This window comes from Chenopodium album, chromosome 17 (genome assembly GCF_948465745.1).
Source record: "Chenopodium album chromosome 17, dcCheAlbu1.1, whole genome shotgun sequence".
NCBI lineage: Eukaryota > Viridiplantae > Streptophyta > Magnoliopsida > Caryophyllales > Amaranthaceae > Chenopodium > Chenopodium album.
The window spans coordinates 46,834,506-46,850,026 of NC_137850.1; the positions used below are offsets into that span (position 1 = coordinate 46,834,506).

At 34.5% G+C, this 15,521-nt stretch overlaps 2 protein-coding genes across 2 annotated transcripts; both read left to right on the forward strand.

Annotated features, from left to right (window-relative positions):
* Window positions 1-2,487: 2,487 nt before the first annotated feature.
* Window positions 2,488-6,246, forward strand: LOC145589174 (transcription factor bHLH95-like). The gene is made up of 3 exons (XM_081645724.1): window positions 2,488-2,784; window positions 4,129-4,599; window positions 6,003-6,246. The coding sequence occupies exons 1-3, from the start codon at window positions 2,488-2,490 to the stop codon at window positions 6,090-6,092; spliced, it is 858 nt and encodes a 285-aa protein (XP_081501850.1). The 3' UTR covers window positions 6,093-6,246.
* Window positions 6,247-10,209: 3,963 nt separating this feature from the next.
* On the forward strand, window positions 10,210-12,762 carry LOC145589175 (uncharacterized). The gene is made up of 3 exons (XM_081645725.1): window positions 10,210-10,666; window positions 11,276-11,808; window positions 12,151-12,762. The coding sequence occupies exons 1-3, from the start codon at window positions 10,210-10,212 to the stop codon at window positions 12,760-12,762; spliced, it is 1,602 nt and encodes a 533-aa protein (XP_081501851.1).
* Window positions 12,763-15,521: the final 2,759 nt, after the last annotated feature.

Sequence of the window (15,521 nt, forward strand, 5' to 3'; positions counted from 1 at the left end):
GTTTAGTAAAAATAATTTCATTTCAATAAAAATAAAATAATTTTAATTCAACAAAAATAATTTAAATTCATCAAAAATAATTTTAGTTATGACTTGCTATATGCTCGCTCGTTAGCAACCAGAAAATGATATAAACCATATTATAACCCCCTTTAACTTGTTTACAACCTGGAGTCTAGGTTCGGATTAACTCAAACCCTAATTGACCTAATCTCATATGATTTGACTCACATCCAAATTTTACTGAGCGGTCAAATAAATCGATTTAACTGAAACAAATAGTGACTTGAACTGCCCTAGCCCCCTATGGCCTAGTCCGACTAGCCAAACTAACTTGTTTATTTCAATTAGAATCAATAAGTATTGGTCTATCACGGGTCAATCCAACATCGATCCAAGCCCAAATGATCATACTCAAATATGAGAGGGAAATTTTTGAAATAAAAAAGGCAACATAATAAACATATCAACTATTTCTCCTAAATTTACACCACGTCATTTATCCATTAATATTAGCTTTACAGAAAAGAAAAAAAAAATTAAAAAAATTAAAACCGTGAAGATTTAGCTTAGATCAGTTAGCTTATAAAAGTGATAACGACAGATAAGATTTAGCTACTATGAAAGTTTATTGGTTAGAGCTGAGTCATGACCAGAGAAGATTTGATATCTTGGGCCATTCAATCACTGCTATTAGGGGGAGTAGGCAAACGTGAATATGCATTTTCCATACCGGTAAAATTAATTGCTTAGATCAGTTATGAAGACAAGAACAGTAAAAGCCAGCAAAGCTAGAGAAACGTTACTTAAGTTTAATTCACAGCTACAAATTGCAATAAACAATTTAAATAAATGTGATTAAGAACAACTAAGTTAGATGAGTATGAGAGATTGAGAGCTACTGTAATAAGTTTAGATAATGATTTGTCAAGTGACCAGAATTGAAGATTAATCTTGAGACATTTATGCAACAATCATCAATAATTTACTCCTTAAGTAGCATTTGGAAATAATTTCCACATTTGGACAAGAAAAAAAATTGTCGTTGAATAGCAAACTGGTTTCCTAAACAGAAACAGATCTTTGTTAAAAAAAAAAAAAAAAAAACAGAAACAGATGGAGGGAGTTGTCTTATATGGGACCCACTCACCAACAGTTGAGAGAACTCTCAAATTTACGCGCTCAAGTATGCATTAGTTGTTTCTAGCCAGAAAAAACGGCCTTTTTGGCCACCTTTGCCAATACTATTTGTATTTTGATTTTTCATTTGTATTTATTATTAATTTATTTATTTAATTTTGAGTAAATCTGTTCAATAACAAAAAAATAAAAAAATAAAAAAAATCAGACGACATATAAAAAACGTAAATTTAATTAATTCGTAACAAATTGAATCAAACAAAAAGTAGTTGTCACTTGAGAAGATCTTACTGTAGGATATCTCTTGCATACTTGTGTTTCACTGGAGAATACTATCTTTTTAAAAAGATGGTTCATCGATTTTTGTTGTAATTTGGCACTATTTTTGTAGATCATCTTTACAAACTTAAAAAGTGTTGCAAACATAACTTTTTACCAATAACCTAATTCTCGATCATGACTATCCACCAAGAGAAAACGTACTACTATTACTTTGTACTACTACAAAATTGATGAACATCGTCAACTCCACCATAGGGAAATGTACGAACAACAAACTACACTCTAAATAACTTTTTATTAAAAATTAAGACCGAATTAAACTAATCCTTGAATAGTTAGAGGATTTCTTTACTTAACAATCTTTTAATTCTAACTAATCTCGATTGTACTCGTATAAGAAAACTAGAGGTGGCGTAAAAGAATAAAAAAAATTTAGAACCCGTTAAATAAAATAAAGAAAAAGATATATATATATATATATATATATATATATATATATATATATATATATAAAGAACGAAAGAATCTAATTAGTAAAGGTTGCTTTCTTGAATAAATTGAGTATAAAATGATAAATATTTTAATTTATTTATATCAAATAATGCGTATATTCTTAAAGAAGGGAGCTCGAAAATTGTTTAATTTATTTGATACTATTTTCTATAATATTTATTTAATCTTATATAAATATTATGAAATATTACATTTTTACGTAATAGACACATATATCGCGTGCATATACGACTAGTAGACTAATAGTACATCTATTATTGATCGTACACAATAGTCAGTTAGCTTTGTTAGTAATTAAAATTTTGGTAATAATTTCAAATTATGTAATAATTTAATAATTGAAAATGTCATTTATTATATTTCCTTTGTAGCTTTTAATTTCTATGCACAAAAAAAATTACATTTGCCACCTTTGTAAAACGTACGCCTTGTTCCCCTCTATATATATCCTAACAAAGGCACCCTTAATTTCTCACTACCCTTATTTCACAACCAAAACCCTTAACTTATACTCACAAAACAAAATAAAAAATACAAGCTTTTATCACCAAAATGGCTCATGAAATAAATCATGAAAATGATGCTTTTTTATGGGAAACCCAATCATGGGTTAATTTGTCCAATGATACAGCTGACAATTCCGGTGGCGAAAAGGTGGTTTCGGTGCCAGCCACGGAGCCAACGGGAGAGAGGAAACGGAGGCGAAGTGCAGCGATGAAAGGGAAGGGAAAGGAAGGGGAAGGGCCATCGGAGCATGAGATACACATATGGACTGAGAGGGAGAGGAGGAAGAAAATGAGAAGTATGTTCGCAACTCTTCACTCTTTGCTCCCTCAACTTAATCCTAAGGTAAAAACACATAAATCCATGCTAGTATTTACAATTTTGCATGTCATTGTCATTATCCAATTTGTTACCAATCAAAACATTCAAAAGAAAAATAAATGACTAATAAATTGAGATTGAGTTGTTGTTTTATTATTTTATTAATTTGTTGTCATTTTAGGATGCTAATTTTTAAGGGATTTACTTTTTGTAACATCGATTTATTGAGTTTTTTATAAAAAAAAATGAAAATAAATAAATTCTGCTATAGAGAGAGAGTTATAAAAGCCAAATTATGTATGTGAGATTCAATTGATCTTAGACTTTGAATATTGCCCTAAAAATTTAATCAATTAAAAAAAATTATGGTATCAGAAATTTATTTATTTATTTATTTTTTTTTTTTTTACATTCTCAATAATTCAAACTTTTCAATGAAATTAACTTTTTGATAAAGTAATGGTAAATAATGACGCAAATCATCCCATTAATTAGTTGTCAATCAACTTATCATATCCCTTTATTCGTAAGTCTCGAGTTGATAGATTGTTTTTAATGACTATGACTTTGAATGCGTTTTTTTTAGATAAAAAACGTGTCAATATTCATGGTAATACAACACATGCAATTTGAAGTTAATTGTTTCATAATAAATTTTATTACCAAATTTAAGTTGGTATATTGATTGAGTAGAAATGTTTTTATAAAAAAACACATTACCATAATTTATAAGGGGTGCGGTTTGCATGGTATGCGTATTTATGATGAAACTATTTTGGGAGTTTATTTCATTTAAAACTTACAGACAAATTCATTATCGTTACTATCACTATACTTGAACCTTGGTAATTGGTATTTAATGGCCGTTAAATCCCTACGTTGTATTTTTCGACTGCCTTATTAGACTCGTCACAATAATTTTGTTTATATGAAAATTAAACTTATGAATCTATCCCCTCTAGTTTTCAACCTATTAAAAAGCATCAATTCGAAACCAGAAGCCAATGAAAAAAAATAAATTAATTAATAAGTATATAAATTAAATAAAATTGTGAAACTGAAATATAAAATCTGCACATCTAGCAAGAACAATAATTAAATTATTTGTAAGTTGGAGGTTGGAAGCTTTATCCTTGAATTGCTCCAAAGGAAGTCCCAAGCAATAATTATGTGAAAAATAATTATGATAATTCCTTTTTTCCATGGAGTTAATTGTGAAAAGTATACAACGTTTTCAAATGAGCTAGAAAAAAAAGTGTAGAACTTTATATATTGGAGTATAAATTAGGAAAAATTAACAACAAACAATAAATTAAATCCTTATACGGAATATACATAAATTAACTGTTTAAATTTACATGAGGTCAGGCAGATAAAACAACCATAGTTGAAGAAGCAGTGAACTACATCAAAACCCTACAAAACACCGTCGAAAGGCTTGAGATACAGAAGATAGAACAGAATCAAGGACTTCCACCCATCATGTCGTCGTCCTTCCCGATCGGCCCCTCGGTCCCAGCCACCTCGAGGCTAGCTACACTCCCTACTACTAGGGAAGCGTTTATGGCTAACCAAGTTTCTTTGATGAACAACAACAACAACAACAACAACAACTACTCGACTGGTTCATCCAGGCCTGTGAAAATAAAAACATGGACAGCTTCGAATGTGGTGCTGAGTATTTGTGGCAACGTTGCGCAATACGCTGTTTACGCAACAAAGAAGCCAGTTCTGTTTACTACAATTTGCAGTGTTCTTGAGAAGTATGCGATGGAGATTTTTGCGGCTAATATCTATACTGATGATGCTAATCGGAGCCATTTCATGTTTCAAACTCGTGTAAGTTTTCTTTCTAATTTTTTTTTTTGGAAAATTTGTTAAAAACTATCTTATAAAAACCAAATTTTGTTGAAAATCATCTTATAAATTTTTTTTTTTGTCAAAACACACTTGTTTTAAAAAAAATTTGTCAAGGCACACCTATTTTAAAATTTTTTTTGTTAAGCATTTCTTCGGTTTCGACTAATTACTTACATTTCCGGCATTGACTAACATGTGCACCTCACGTGACCCACTTAACTCTACTTTTCTTTTATTTTTCCCCCCTTTGCCTCCATTCATTCCCCTCTTCGTCAATCATCTTCATCATACTTTGGTTTTTATAGCCTTTTATATGATTGCACGGAAATGTACGTAAGTGACGAAGGGGGAATGAATGAAGGGAAAAGGGGGGAAAATAATAGAAAAGTGGGGTTAAGTAGGTCACGTGAGGTGCACATACTAATCAACTCCGGAAATGTCAATCGATAATCGAAATTCGAAAAGTGGTGGGATTCAACAAAAAAGATTTTAAAACAGGTGTGCTTTGACAAAAAAAAATTTATAAGATGGTTTTCAACAAAATTTGGTTTTTATAAGATGGTTTTCAATAAATTTTCCTTTTTTTTTGTTAAAAGACGACTAACTCAAGTAAGAGATTAAGTCGCCTAAAAAAAAAAAAGCTTTATAAGTTGATAATTGAGGTCTAAGAATATACATATTTTATACTCTATCAATATTATTATTTTAACTTGAATTTTGAAAATTTCAGCTTGAGAAGAGGAGACATTCTAATAATTAAGCTCATTAAATTGTAGAAAGCATAAAATAAATGTGTCACTCTTTTATTAACTATATACATGGCACGTAACACATTTGGAAATTGTATGGCTTATATATGTATATTAGCTGTTGTCATTTCACAACATTTTACAAATTATATGCCGTACTTTGAAAATAATTTACCTATAATAAACAACATTTGTTTGTTTGTTTTTTTTTTTTTTTTTTTTGAACTAAAACTATTAGTATACTTGATGTCAGCTAAATTATACTCCTACAGTCCTATGCTTCAAAAAAAAAAAAAAAAAAAAAAATTACTAGCTTTACCTAAGGGCTTGAGTGTAATTAAAGTTTCTTAAATGAAATTCTTATGGAGTGTTAATTATATTTAACGATGGTATTAAACGCTGATCATGCTTAATACCTTAATTGCCTTCTTTTTTTTAATTAATATAAAAATGAGTAATTTAAAAGGGGTTTAATTTATTAATTGCAACACAAATATCATGTGATACAATGTCCGTCGATCACCTTTTCCAAACACCCATCAACCTAAACTTGAGTACTTTGCCTCGTTTTACATACTTACGCTACTAATTGTCTAATTAAACACTGATTAATTAAATTTTTATTTGTATTAGATTACTGGTGATGATCAAGATCCAGAATCAATTATCGTGGAGAACATGTATAGGCAAGCTGCAATTGAGATAGTGTTCTGGACTTCATAAGGAGATCGAGTTGAATTGTTGAGAAATAATATTAATATTTACATGGTTTTAATTGTAATCTCTTCATTAGCTGATCAAAATGGGAAGAGTTTACAAGAGCAAGGCTTATTAGTTAGGGAATGCATGTATTATGTACATGTTACGTATACAAACATCCATAGAGTTTTTATTGTTATTTTCTTTTTTTAAGAAGTTTTTTGAGATAATTTTATATTTTAAGTTTCTGTAAGCTTGAATTGCAGTTTTTGTTTAATCAAAACTTGGAATTAATGCATTTACTATTATTATACTCTTCAATTTATGTGATTTTTTTTCACAAAAGAATACAAATTCAAGACATATGATACAAGGTATGTATTCGATCTCTGCCTTATTCTTTAAATAGTATATACGGAGTATATAATATACATCCTCCGTTTTTAAATACTTGCTCCACTTTTCTTTTCCGGCCGTTTTTAAATACTTGCTCCATTTCCTTTTTTGAAAAGCTTTTACAATATTTAATTCATTCTCACACTTAGTGAACACAACATAATACTCTCTCTCCTCCTATTCTTCCACTACTTTGGCTCTTTACAATTTTTTATTCTTTCAATTACCCTACTACCTCCATATTTTATTACTTTCTCCAATTTCTTCTAAAACTTCGCGCATAGAGAAATGGAGCAAGTATTTAAAAATGGAGGGAGTATTAAATACTTCCTCAAGCTCTTTTTTATATGAATTTTTTGTAAGGTTCTTTATACTTTTGCTTCACTCTTCTTTTCGTCTTAAATACTTGTTTTATACCCTTAGAAAATTAGTTGTCAAATACCTATTTATTTTCATACCTAATTTCAAACTCATACATAACTAATAATGCCCCCCCAAAATTTCTAGTTTGGCTTCCTGTTTTAATTCCTTTTCGTTTTCATTCCTATTATATGATGACATTTCTAGTTTTCACTCCTATCATCATATGATGACATTTCTAGTTTGGCTTCCTGTTTTAATTCCTTCGTTTTCTCATATTAAGCGTGCAGGTAATATTATATCCCATAGTGTTGCAAGATGGGATGCTAGAGGTTGTAATGAACTTGTTTCTCTTGGTCCTTTTCCCCAAAACTTAACATCTTAGGTGGAATTGATCTTCTCTAATAATATTTACAGTTTGGTTTCAAAAAAAAATATATTGCCCCCAAAATTTAATCCTAAGAGTAGACGACGAAATAATCTATTACCTCCGTTTCATATTATTTGCAACGATCACACTTTATGTCAAATCGTTGCAAATAATATGAAACAGAGGTAGTACATATAACTTTTTACCTCGCCACTAAATTCAAGATGTAAAAATATAACACAATCTAAAACAACCCGAATTAATTTGAAGGGACTTGATGGTTAGCTAGTTAACATGACTCGACTTAACCCAAATGATGACCCGAATACACCTCTACTCGGCACTTGACGTATATATGACTCCATAGTGTACTTCAACTCCGCGCACAAAAAATTCAGCGGCGATCTTTCCTGATGGATTCTTGTACTCGGTATTGTCACTCTTTTGTTCCTTGATTTCGAAAGTTCCAAGTTTTTTTTTTTTTTTTTTTTTTTTTTTTTTTTTTTTTTTGGCTTAATTTCAAGATATCAAAACCTTTTCTGCTTAATTTCATGCCAATCTAAGGGTTTTTTTTTTTTTTCTAATTTCATTTTCAATTTCTTCTCAATTGATGGACTGTTAATTTTGTGTCAATCTTTATTGTACAAAAAAAAAAAAAAAAAAAAAAAAAAAAAAAAGAAGATCTTAATTAATTATTCAATTAAACGATATACTTTTTGCTAATTTCTGTTTCGGAATTATTTAATGGGATAATTGATATAATTTTGGTTATTTGAGCTGAGTAATCTTGCTAATAATCGCAATTCTTATTTGCGCAGTAATTTGGGATGTATAAATTGCAAAAAATTAACCAGCAATGTCTAATGTCTATTCTGCAGAACATCAGGTAAACATTCAAACCATTTCAATCGTTAGGGTAAATTAGATTTCTTTGATCGATGTCCCTTAGTCTGGAATTATGATACTATTTTAAAATGTCCGAAGAAAATTGTCACGGAATATGCTTGTATTTACTCCATACAAATATACACTATTCAATATTGATTTGAGCAAATTGCTACTTTTAATAATTTAGAGAATCATGTTCAAGTTTTAATTACGTACGTAGGGTTACGGTGACTAGTAACTCTGAGTGGAGGAAGTGTATTAATCCTGTTAATTAACATTAGTGTTGGCCAAAATGCAAGTGAAAATTTTCTGATAAAGTTTGCTTTTTTTTTTTTTTTTCTTGATAATCATGAGAATTGTAAAATATGTTAAATTGTTGATCATTGATTGATGGAGTTGTGTTTGTAAGTAAGATCTAGGGTGATTCTGTTCGCTTTCAAAAACATAAGTTTCGGGGCTAATCAGGTGTAAACATAACTCAGGGCTAATGAGGTCTTACTAGATCTAATAAGACAGGTGCGGGTGAAGAGAACACATCATTAATCAGCTAATTAATTGGACTCTTTGTTGAGGCATGTCCTCTGTAGCTAGAACTCACACTAGAGGTATTGCATATAATATAGTGTATAAATTCTTGAATCATCTTATATTACCAGAGGCATTACCTTATTTTGATTTCTACCTACATTTTTATGAGCAGCATGAATGATTAATTAATGGGTTTTGCAGATCAAATGGGGTTGTGATTGTGCTATGAAGTCGACTTTTAACAACGTAACAAAATCAGGTGATGGTTTAACAACAGCACAGGATGGGATCAATAGTTGCACCCTTCCTCACTTGAAGAAATTTGAGTTGCATGGACCATTTCGATCTAGCAGCCATGTTGATCATGAGTATTCATTCGCGTTACACATCATCAAAAACGCCATAAATCTTGGAAATTTTCTGTGTGCCTCCGAGTTAAAGTTCCATGAAATTGCTGATTCGTCTAAGGAACAACAAATTGGTGCAGCTAAAAAATTGGCCAAGGTAATTCCATCCAAAGTTAATGTAATGATCATCTAATCGTAGTTATCCTTTTCACCTTGCTTTTGATAATTGAAACTGTGTTAGATATTTAGTGTGGATGTTGTAAAAGTATTGGCGTATTGCTCTTAGCTTCTGTAGTGGATGCAGCTTACTAGCAACAGGTTACAAATAATGTTCTAATTTTTTTGTAGAATACTACTACTCTTTGGTTTTATTGTGAAGTCAAATTTGGATACTTTCAAGCTTACTGTCCTCCCCGCGATCTTATATAAGATTGCTGTCAGTATTTTTTTTGGAGTTAGATATTGAAAGGTACTAAGGTGAGCTATTAGATGGTTTTACTAGCTAGTTTTACACTTTTACTTATAAGGGTTACCTCAACAAAATCTTATAATTCTTCATAATCATTTTACGTTTTTCTAATTTTAATATGAGAATGTGAAAACTCGAATATAATGGTGATTTGTTTGGATAAGGGCCTCAACAACTTGATCCAAAGACGGCTTAAATAATATAATGGCTGTCAAGTGTCAACTCGTTTACAAACATATTTTACGAGCTTAGGCAAATCAACTTTATATATAATATGTAGATGCAAGCTTATAACAACATGATTGGCCGTACTTATAGGGTGTTGAATTAATTTCCTGGCTCTTGCATACTTGAGCTTGCAAGGGTAGTCAGCGCACATGTTAATTTCAAGCCGTATAAGATCTGGCAGTCGGAAGCTAGGAAACAGGAGGAGATTAACAATATACGCTGTATATTAATTGAAAGTAGAAAAATGACATTATGATATTAATTGATGTGAAATTTTATTGTAACCTTTTTACATTGGAAGATTGAAATAATGTGACAACTAATTTTAAACAAACGAGTTGTGGAGGAGGTTGACTTTTAAGTACTCGATCTACTAAGTCAATAACAACTACATGTTTACAAGTTATTTCACAAATTAATGCTCTGAGCCTCTGATCTCCATCTTTTGAACAGATAATGTCTTTGAAATATCATTTTTCATAATCAACTTCATATATAATTATCATCCTACATACAAATTCAGATCATCAACATTTACAAAACTATTTGTTAGCAATGAAAGCAGAGGTTTACAAAGCCGCAGTTAGGGGAGATGTGAGCATCATAAATGGTGATGGCGCGGCCACAGAAAGTGAGCTGCAGTCCCTAACCTCCGGAAACAGCAACATCATACACATAGCAGCAATGCACGGTGAAACAGATTTCATTGAAGAAGTTCTAAAGAAGCTACCAGAGGCAGAAAACCTCGTAATCCAAAAGAATACCAAAGGCGATACCCCTCTTCATGTGGCTGCAAGACATGGACATAAGGCTGCTACAATGTTACTAGCTGCTACTAATCCAAACTGCCTGTTGATAGCTCAAAATGAAGAATTGGATACCCCGTTGCACGTTGCTCTTAGGTACGGTGTTATAAGTTTGGTTCCTGATCTTTGGAAGAAGGTCGAAGCTCTCTCTGTGCTCAATTGTTCTAAGGAGACTCCGCTCCATATGCTTATTAAATGCAAACCAAGTAAGTCCCTCTAATATAATATGCTTGATATGTTAATAGTTTGATTGGTAAGCGGTTATACATAGTTTTGTAATTTAAGGATAGTTTTATGCCAAATTCTCTTGAACATTTCTTCTAAATTGCAAGGACATAAGGGGGTGTGGATGTGTGTTGTGGAATTCTTATAATTTTTCTTTTTCGAATTTTTATACAACATAAATGTCATTTCCAATATGCATAGAGTAGAAATTTGCAAATACTTAAAGTGAAATAATTTGGAAAATGTCATAGTATAAGCGTTTTTTATTGTCAATTGCATTGGTATTGTTTAGTTAAAATGTGTGATTAAATGCAAATTAATGGTTATAAGGACTTATCTAGTTGATTTCACCCTGTTGCCAGATAGGTCTCAGCAGCTTGATCTAAGAGTAAGTTTTTGGGTTATTGTAGCTTGAGTAAATCAGAGAAACAAAAACTATAGAACTCGTATAATTATGTGTAATAACATATCAATGAGTTCTTGGCCTGGTGATTAAGACTTAAGATTGAGGCCAGGTCATCCGGTGTACATTAAGTTACAGCCTTCACTGGTTCAAACCTCTCATAAAATTCTTTGTTTTGTTATTATAGCCATTGTAAATCATGTGCCCTCAAATCCAACCTCGTCATTACAAGTTGGGATGCTTAACTCCGAAGGTGTATCATCCTATCCAATGTCATATTTTGAAAACAGCACATTGGAAAGTGCATTTAGGCACTTCCTAGCATTGTACAATGATGCTGCATGCTGCCGCGATGCAGAGGGCCTCACACCACTACTAAGAGCAGCTCAAATTGGTTTTTTCGCTGCTGTGAAAGTCATACTAGAATGTTGTCCTGAGTCTGTTGATGTTTATGATCCCAAGGGCAGAACTGTATTACACTATGCACAATTTTCAGCTTGTTCAGAGCTCCATCAGTTGTTCATGTTTCCTGAGATTGATGGCCTTAAGAATGTAAAAGACCGCGAGGGGAACACACCTGCACACATTGCTGCAAAAAACAGAAACCTATTACTTTTGAAGTTTTTACACGAATCCATTGCGGACTTTTCTCTCAAGAACGACGAGAATGTGTCAGCTGATGAACTAATTGACTCCCAAAGAGGGTTCTTTAGCAAAATGGTAAGTATGCCTTATGCCATTTGTTGATTAATTGTTCATGGCTTTGTTCTAAGCTACCAAAACAATATGTGTATTCAGATTATACTGATAAGTTTACTTGTGAAATACTTGGCGTCTATGATTTTAATCAGATGGGGTTATTCAAATTCACATTTAAAATAAATTTAGTCAAAATATAACTAATTCTGACAGGCTAAGAGATTATCAGTACATGAAAATTTATTTTGGTATTGCTGTTATGTTGTAGGAAAATTTACTGTTTTCCTCATTCATAGAACAAAAATTTCATGTATTTTCATCAGTTAACTTGTAATTGATCAAAAACTTTGCTTTCAAGTGCAGGAGGGAACTATATTTAACTCCTTTACTGACAAATGGATGGATAAGGAGTTGTATGAAGCAGCTGCAGGGACAGGAGATGAGACAATCTTCGACAGAAAGGATACAACTGCAACAAACGATGTAGATGGTACCGAAATTAAGTATGATAAGAGATACTTTCTGTCTCGAACATCCAATGGAAGCACAATCCTTCATCTAGCCACCCAAAATGGTCATTCTGCATTTATCAAGGAAACTATGAAACATTTTCCCACCCTTGTTCTCTCAAGAGACTTCAATGGCGATACTGCTGTACACATTGCTGCTAGGCTCAAGAGCCCTGAAGCTGTAGTCATGGTTCGTTGTTTTGATGAGTGCTGTCGCGAACTTAAGGAAATAAAATTGGAGGGTGTTGTTAGTCTCCTGCCACCATGGGTAACCAAAAAATCCAAAGGCAACACTGCTATGCATGAAGCAGTGCGTGTTAGCAATCATAGTGTTGCAGAAGTGTTGTCCAAAACATGTCCTGCCCTCTCTCAAATGACAAACGATACTGGAGAAACACCACTGCATATATATGCAAGATATGCTGCATATACTGGTAAATTCCTTTTTGCAATCTTAACACTATAATATACTCATTTTTCCAAAAACAGTTTTCCCTTTGTTTCGGTTAGAAACTAGAGAGCCTTGAAGAAGGTCCCAAAGGTGGTGAAGACTGGGCTCGATCCAAATGATGTTGAACCGAGGATTTCCTGCACAACTAACACATGTAAACTAGCCTCGGGGGTGTTGCCGAGGAAGGCCCCTCCGATGCTAAAGTTAGCACAATGTGTAGAGAGAAAGCTATGCAAGAGAATTAATTGCTTGAGGCCTTGTTGTTCTTTTTGTAATTGAAATATTAATGGCTTTTATACCTTTGCTTATTTGAGGATGAATGGGCTTGGGCCCAATTGATATGCCTTTTGGGCTGATCTTGACTTTAGCATCTCATGGAGAGTTGAACCTTGACCTTGGGCTTTTGATTGAATCATTTATGGACTGGGCCCAATAGGAACTGAATTGGACCCAAACAACTTGCCCCCCAGACCCGACTTGGAAGAATGACGGGTCGGGTTTAATAAACAGAAAAAAGGAGGGAAGTAAATGATTTAATTAATCCAAAAAATTTGAATTTAAACCGTCATTAATGAAATAACGGCTGAGGAAACCGTCATTAATAAAATAACGGCTGATGGTTGGATAATATGTGGAAGTTGGACGGATAATGGGTAGTTAATTGAGTGGAACGTGTTTAACGGTTACTTAATGAGGAATTTAAGAGAAAATTTAAGCGCAAGCCCCTAAACTTCCTATTTGCTGGAAATAAAACCAAAAGGAGCGCACTCTCTTTCCTCATTTCTTCACAAACACGAGATTGAACCCACGAAAAACCCCTGAATCCGCATCAAAACTTCACTGAATCCCCGAGCAAAAAGCTTAGAAACTGAAATCCGTCATTCCGAACCTGTAGATCGGCGAATTTCGCTTCGGATTAAGGTAATTTCCTTCGATTTTGCTTAATTTTTTCCGAATTCGAACTCTTTCCCCCTCTTTTTCGACTTTTTCTTCAAAGAAACCGACGATGGTGAGAGGTATCAGAGGTAGGGCCCGTGCTCCAAGAAGGGCAAGGCAGGTTCCTGACCCTAGGAATGGGACGGGAACATGGAACGGAGAAAATGTGGGACTTGACCCTGCTGAACCAATTAGGGCGGTCCCAATATCATCGGTTCCTCCTGAAGGATTGGAGGAACCAAGCACTTCTGGTCAGGACGAAGGAGTCCCTGCCAGTCTATGGCCTGTCCTCCCTGGATTTCAGGAGTGGGAGGACCCTGAAGTTGCTGCAGCCATGATAAAGAATGCCCCCTACTCTTGGTGGGTAGACCGCGCCGAAACCCATCGGTTTGCTGAGCAAATTGAGCTGCACTTCGGCATAATGGAAGCCGATGGGTACTGGTGCCGAATGCCTGATGCTTCGGACATGATTCATCGTCCACCCCCGGGGTATGTGGGGGTGTACGTTAGGCAGCTTCAGTACGGGCTGAGGTTCCCATTGGACGAATTCATCCGAGATCTGCTGATACACTACAGGGTTTCCTTGTGTCAGCTAACTCCTGTCAGCATCCGAAGGATGATGACGTACCTCTGGGTTTGCAAGTTCATGAGATATAACCCCAGCTTGCACTGTTTTAAAAAGATCCATAAGCTGGTGCCGAATGTCCAGAGTGGACACGGGCACCACGGACCTGGGTGGTTCAGGATTGAGTCTCGGCCGGGACATCTGACAATGTGGCCGAATGACTCTTCGGACAAAGACTGGAGAGGCCAATGGATTTGGGTTAGGGCACCCACAGATCCTGAACACCCCTATGTCTTCAGCGCGCCCAGATACCTCTCCAATCCTGACCCAGAAATGCTCAGCCTGGGTCCCTTAGAGAATGATGGCCGAGGTGACTGCAACCTTGAACAGGCCAACATCTTTGGGAAGGTTGAGAACCCATCTGGGAGAGGTCGTCTGAAGACCATCCCAGCAACATGGCTCCCTGACAACCATTATATCTTTCAGGAGCACATGCTTGCTGCTGTCGGCCTCAGCCGAAAGTTCAGAGATGGTAAGTTATTTCGGCTGAGGCTGAAGCTTTTTATTTTTGCTTTTTCTCTTTCGTACTTAAACGAAAAGAATATTTTGCTGTTGCTGAACTAACTCTTGTTCATTTTCTTTGTTCAGTGCTGAACGAGGTCACTACCAGGGTTGACTACAATCGCCTCGGCGTTGACCAAGCCAGGACAATCTTGGACCGAGCCCCTTCTATTACTCCGTCCAAGGATCGCCCTGTCCATCTAGCCTATAAGCAGTACCAGATCGAGTCTTCAGACCACTATTTACGGCAGAAGCCTTGGTGGAAGAAGAGAGATCCCTGGGGTAGGCTTATGGACGAAGAGCTTGAAGCTGCTCGTTCTGCCGAAGAGGTTGCACGAGTTGCTGAAGCCTTGGAAGGAGGAGAAGGGTCCTCCAAAGCTGCTGAAGCAGAAGACAGAGCTGCTGAAGCAGAAGACGAGGCTTTGCTGGAGACCTCGGTGAGTAAACCTTAGCTTCAGAATTTCTTCTTTTTTCTTTTCTTTTTTTTTTTTTTTTTTACTCATTCAAACCCCTTCTTGCCCCCCTGTTTTTTTGCAGTCTGAAGAGAGCAAAAAAAGAAGAGAAGGGAAAGCTCCTGCTCGTCCCGAAGATCAATCTCAAGAAGACTCTGAAGAGTCAGAAATGGACGAGCAGCCCCTTCAGAAAAGGAGGAGACGGATGGCCATCATCGGCCCTCACGACTTCCAGACGAGGCCAGCTGGAATAAAAATAA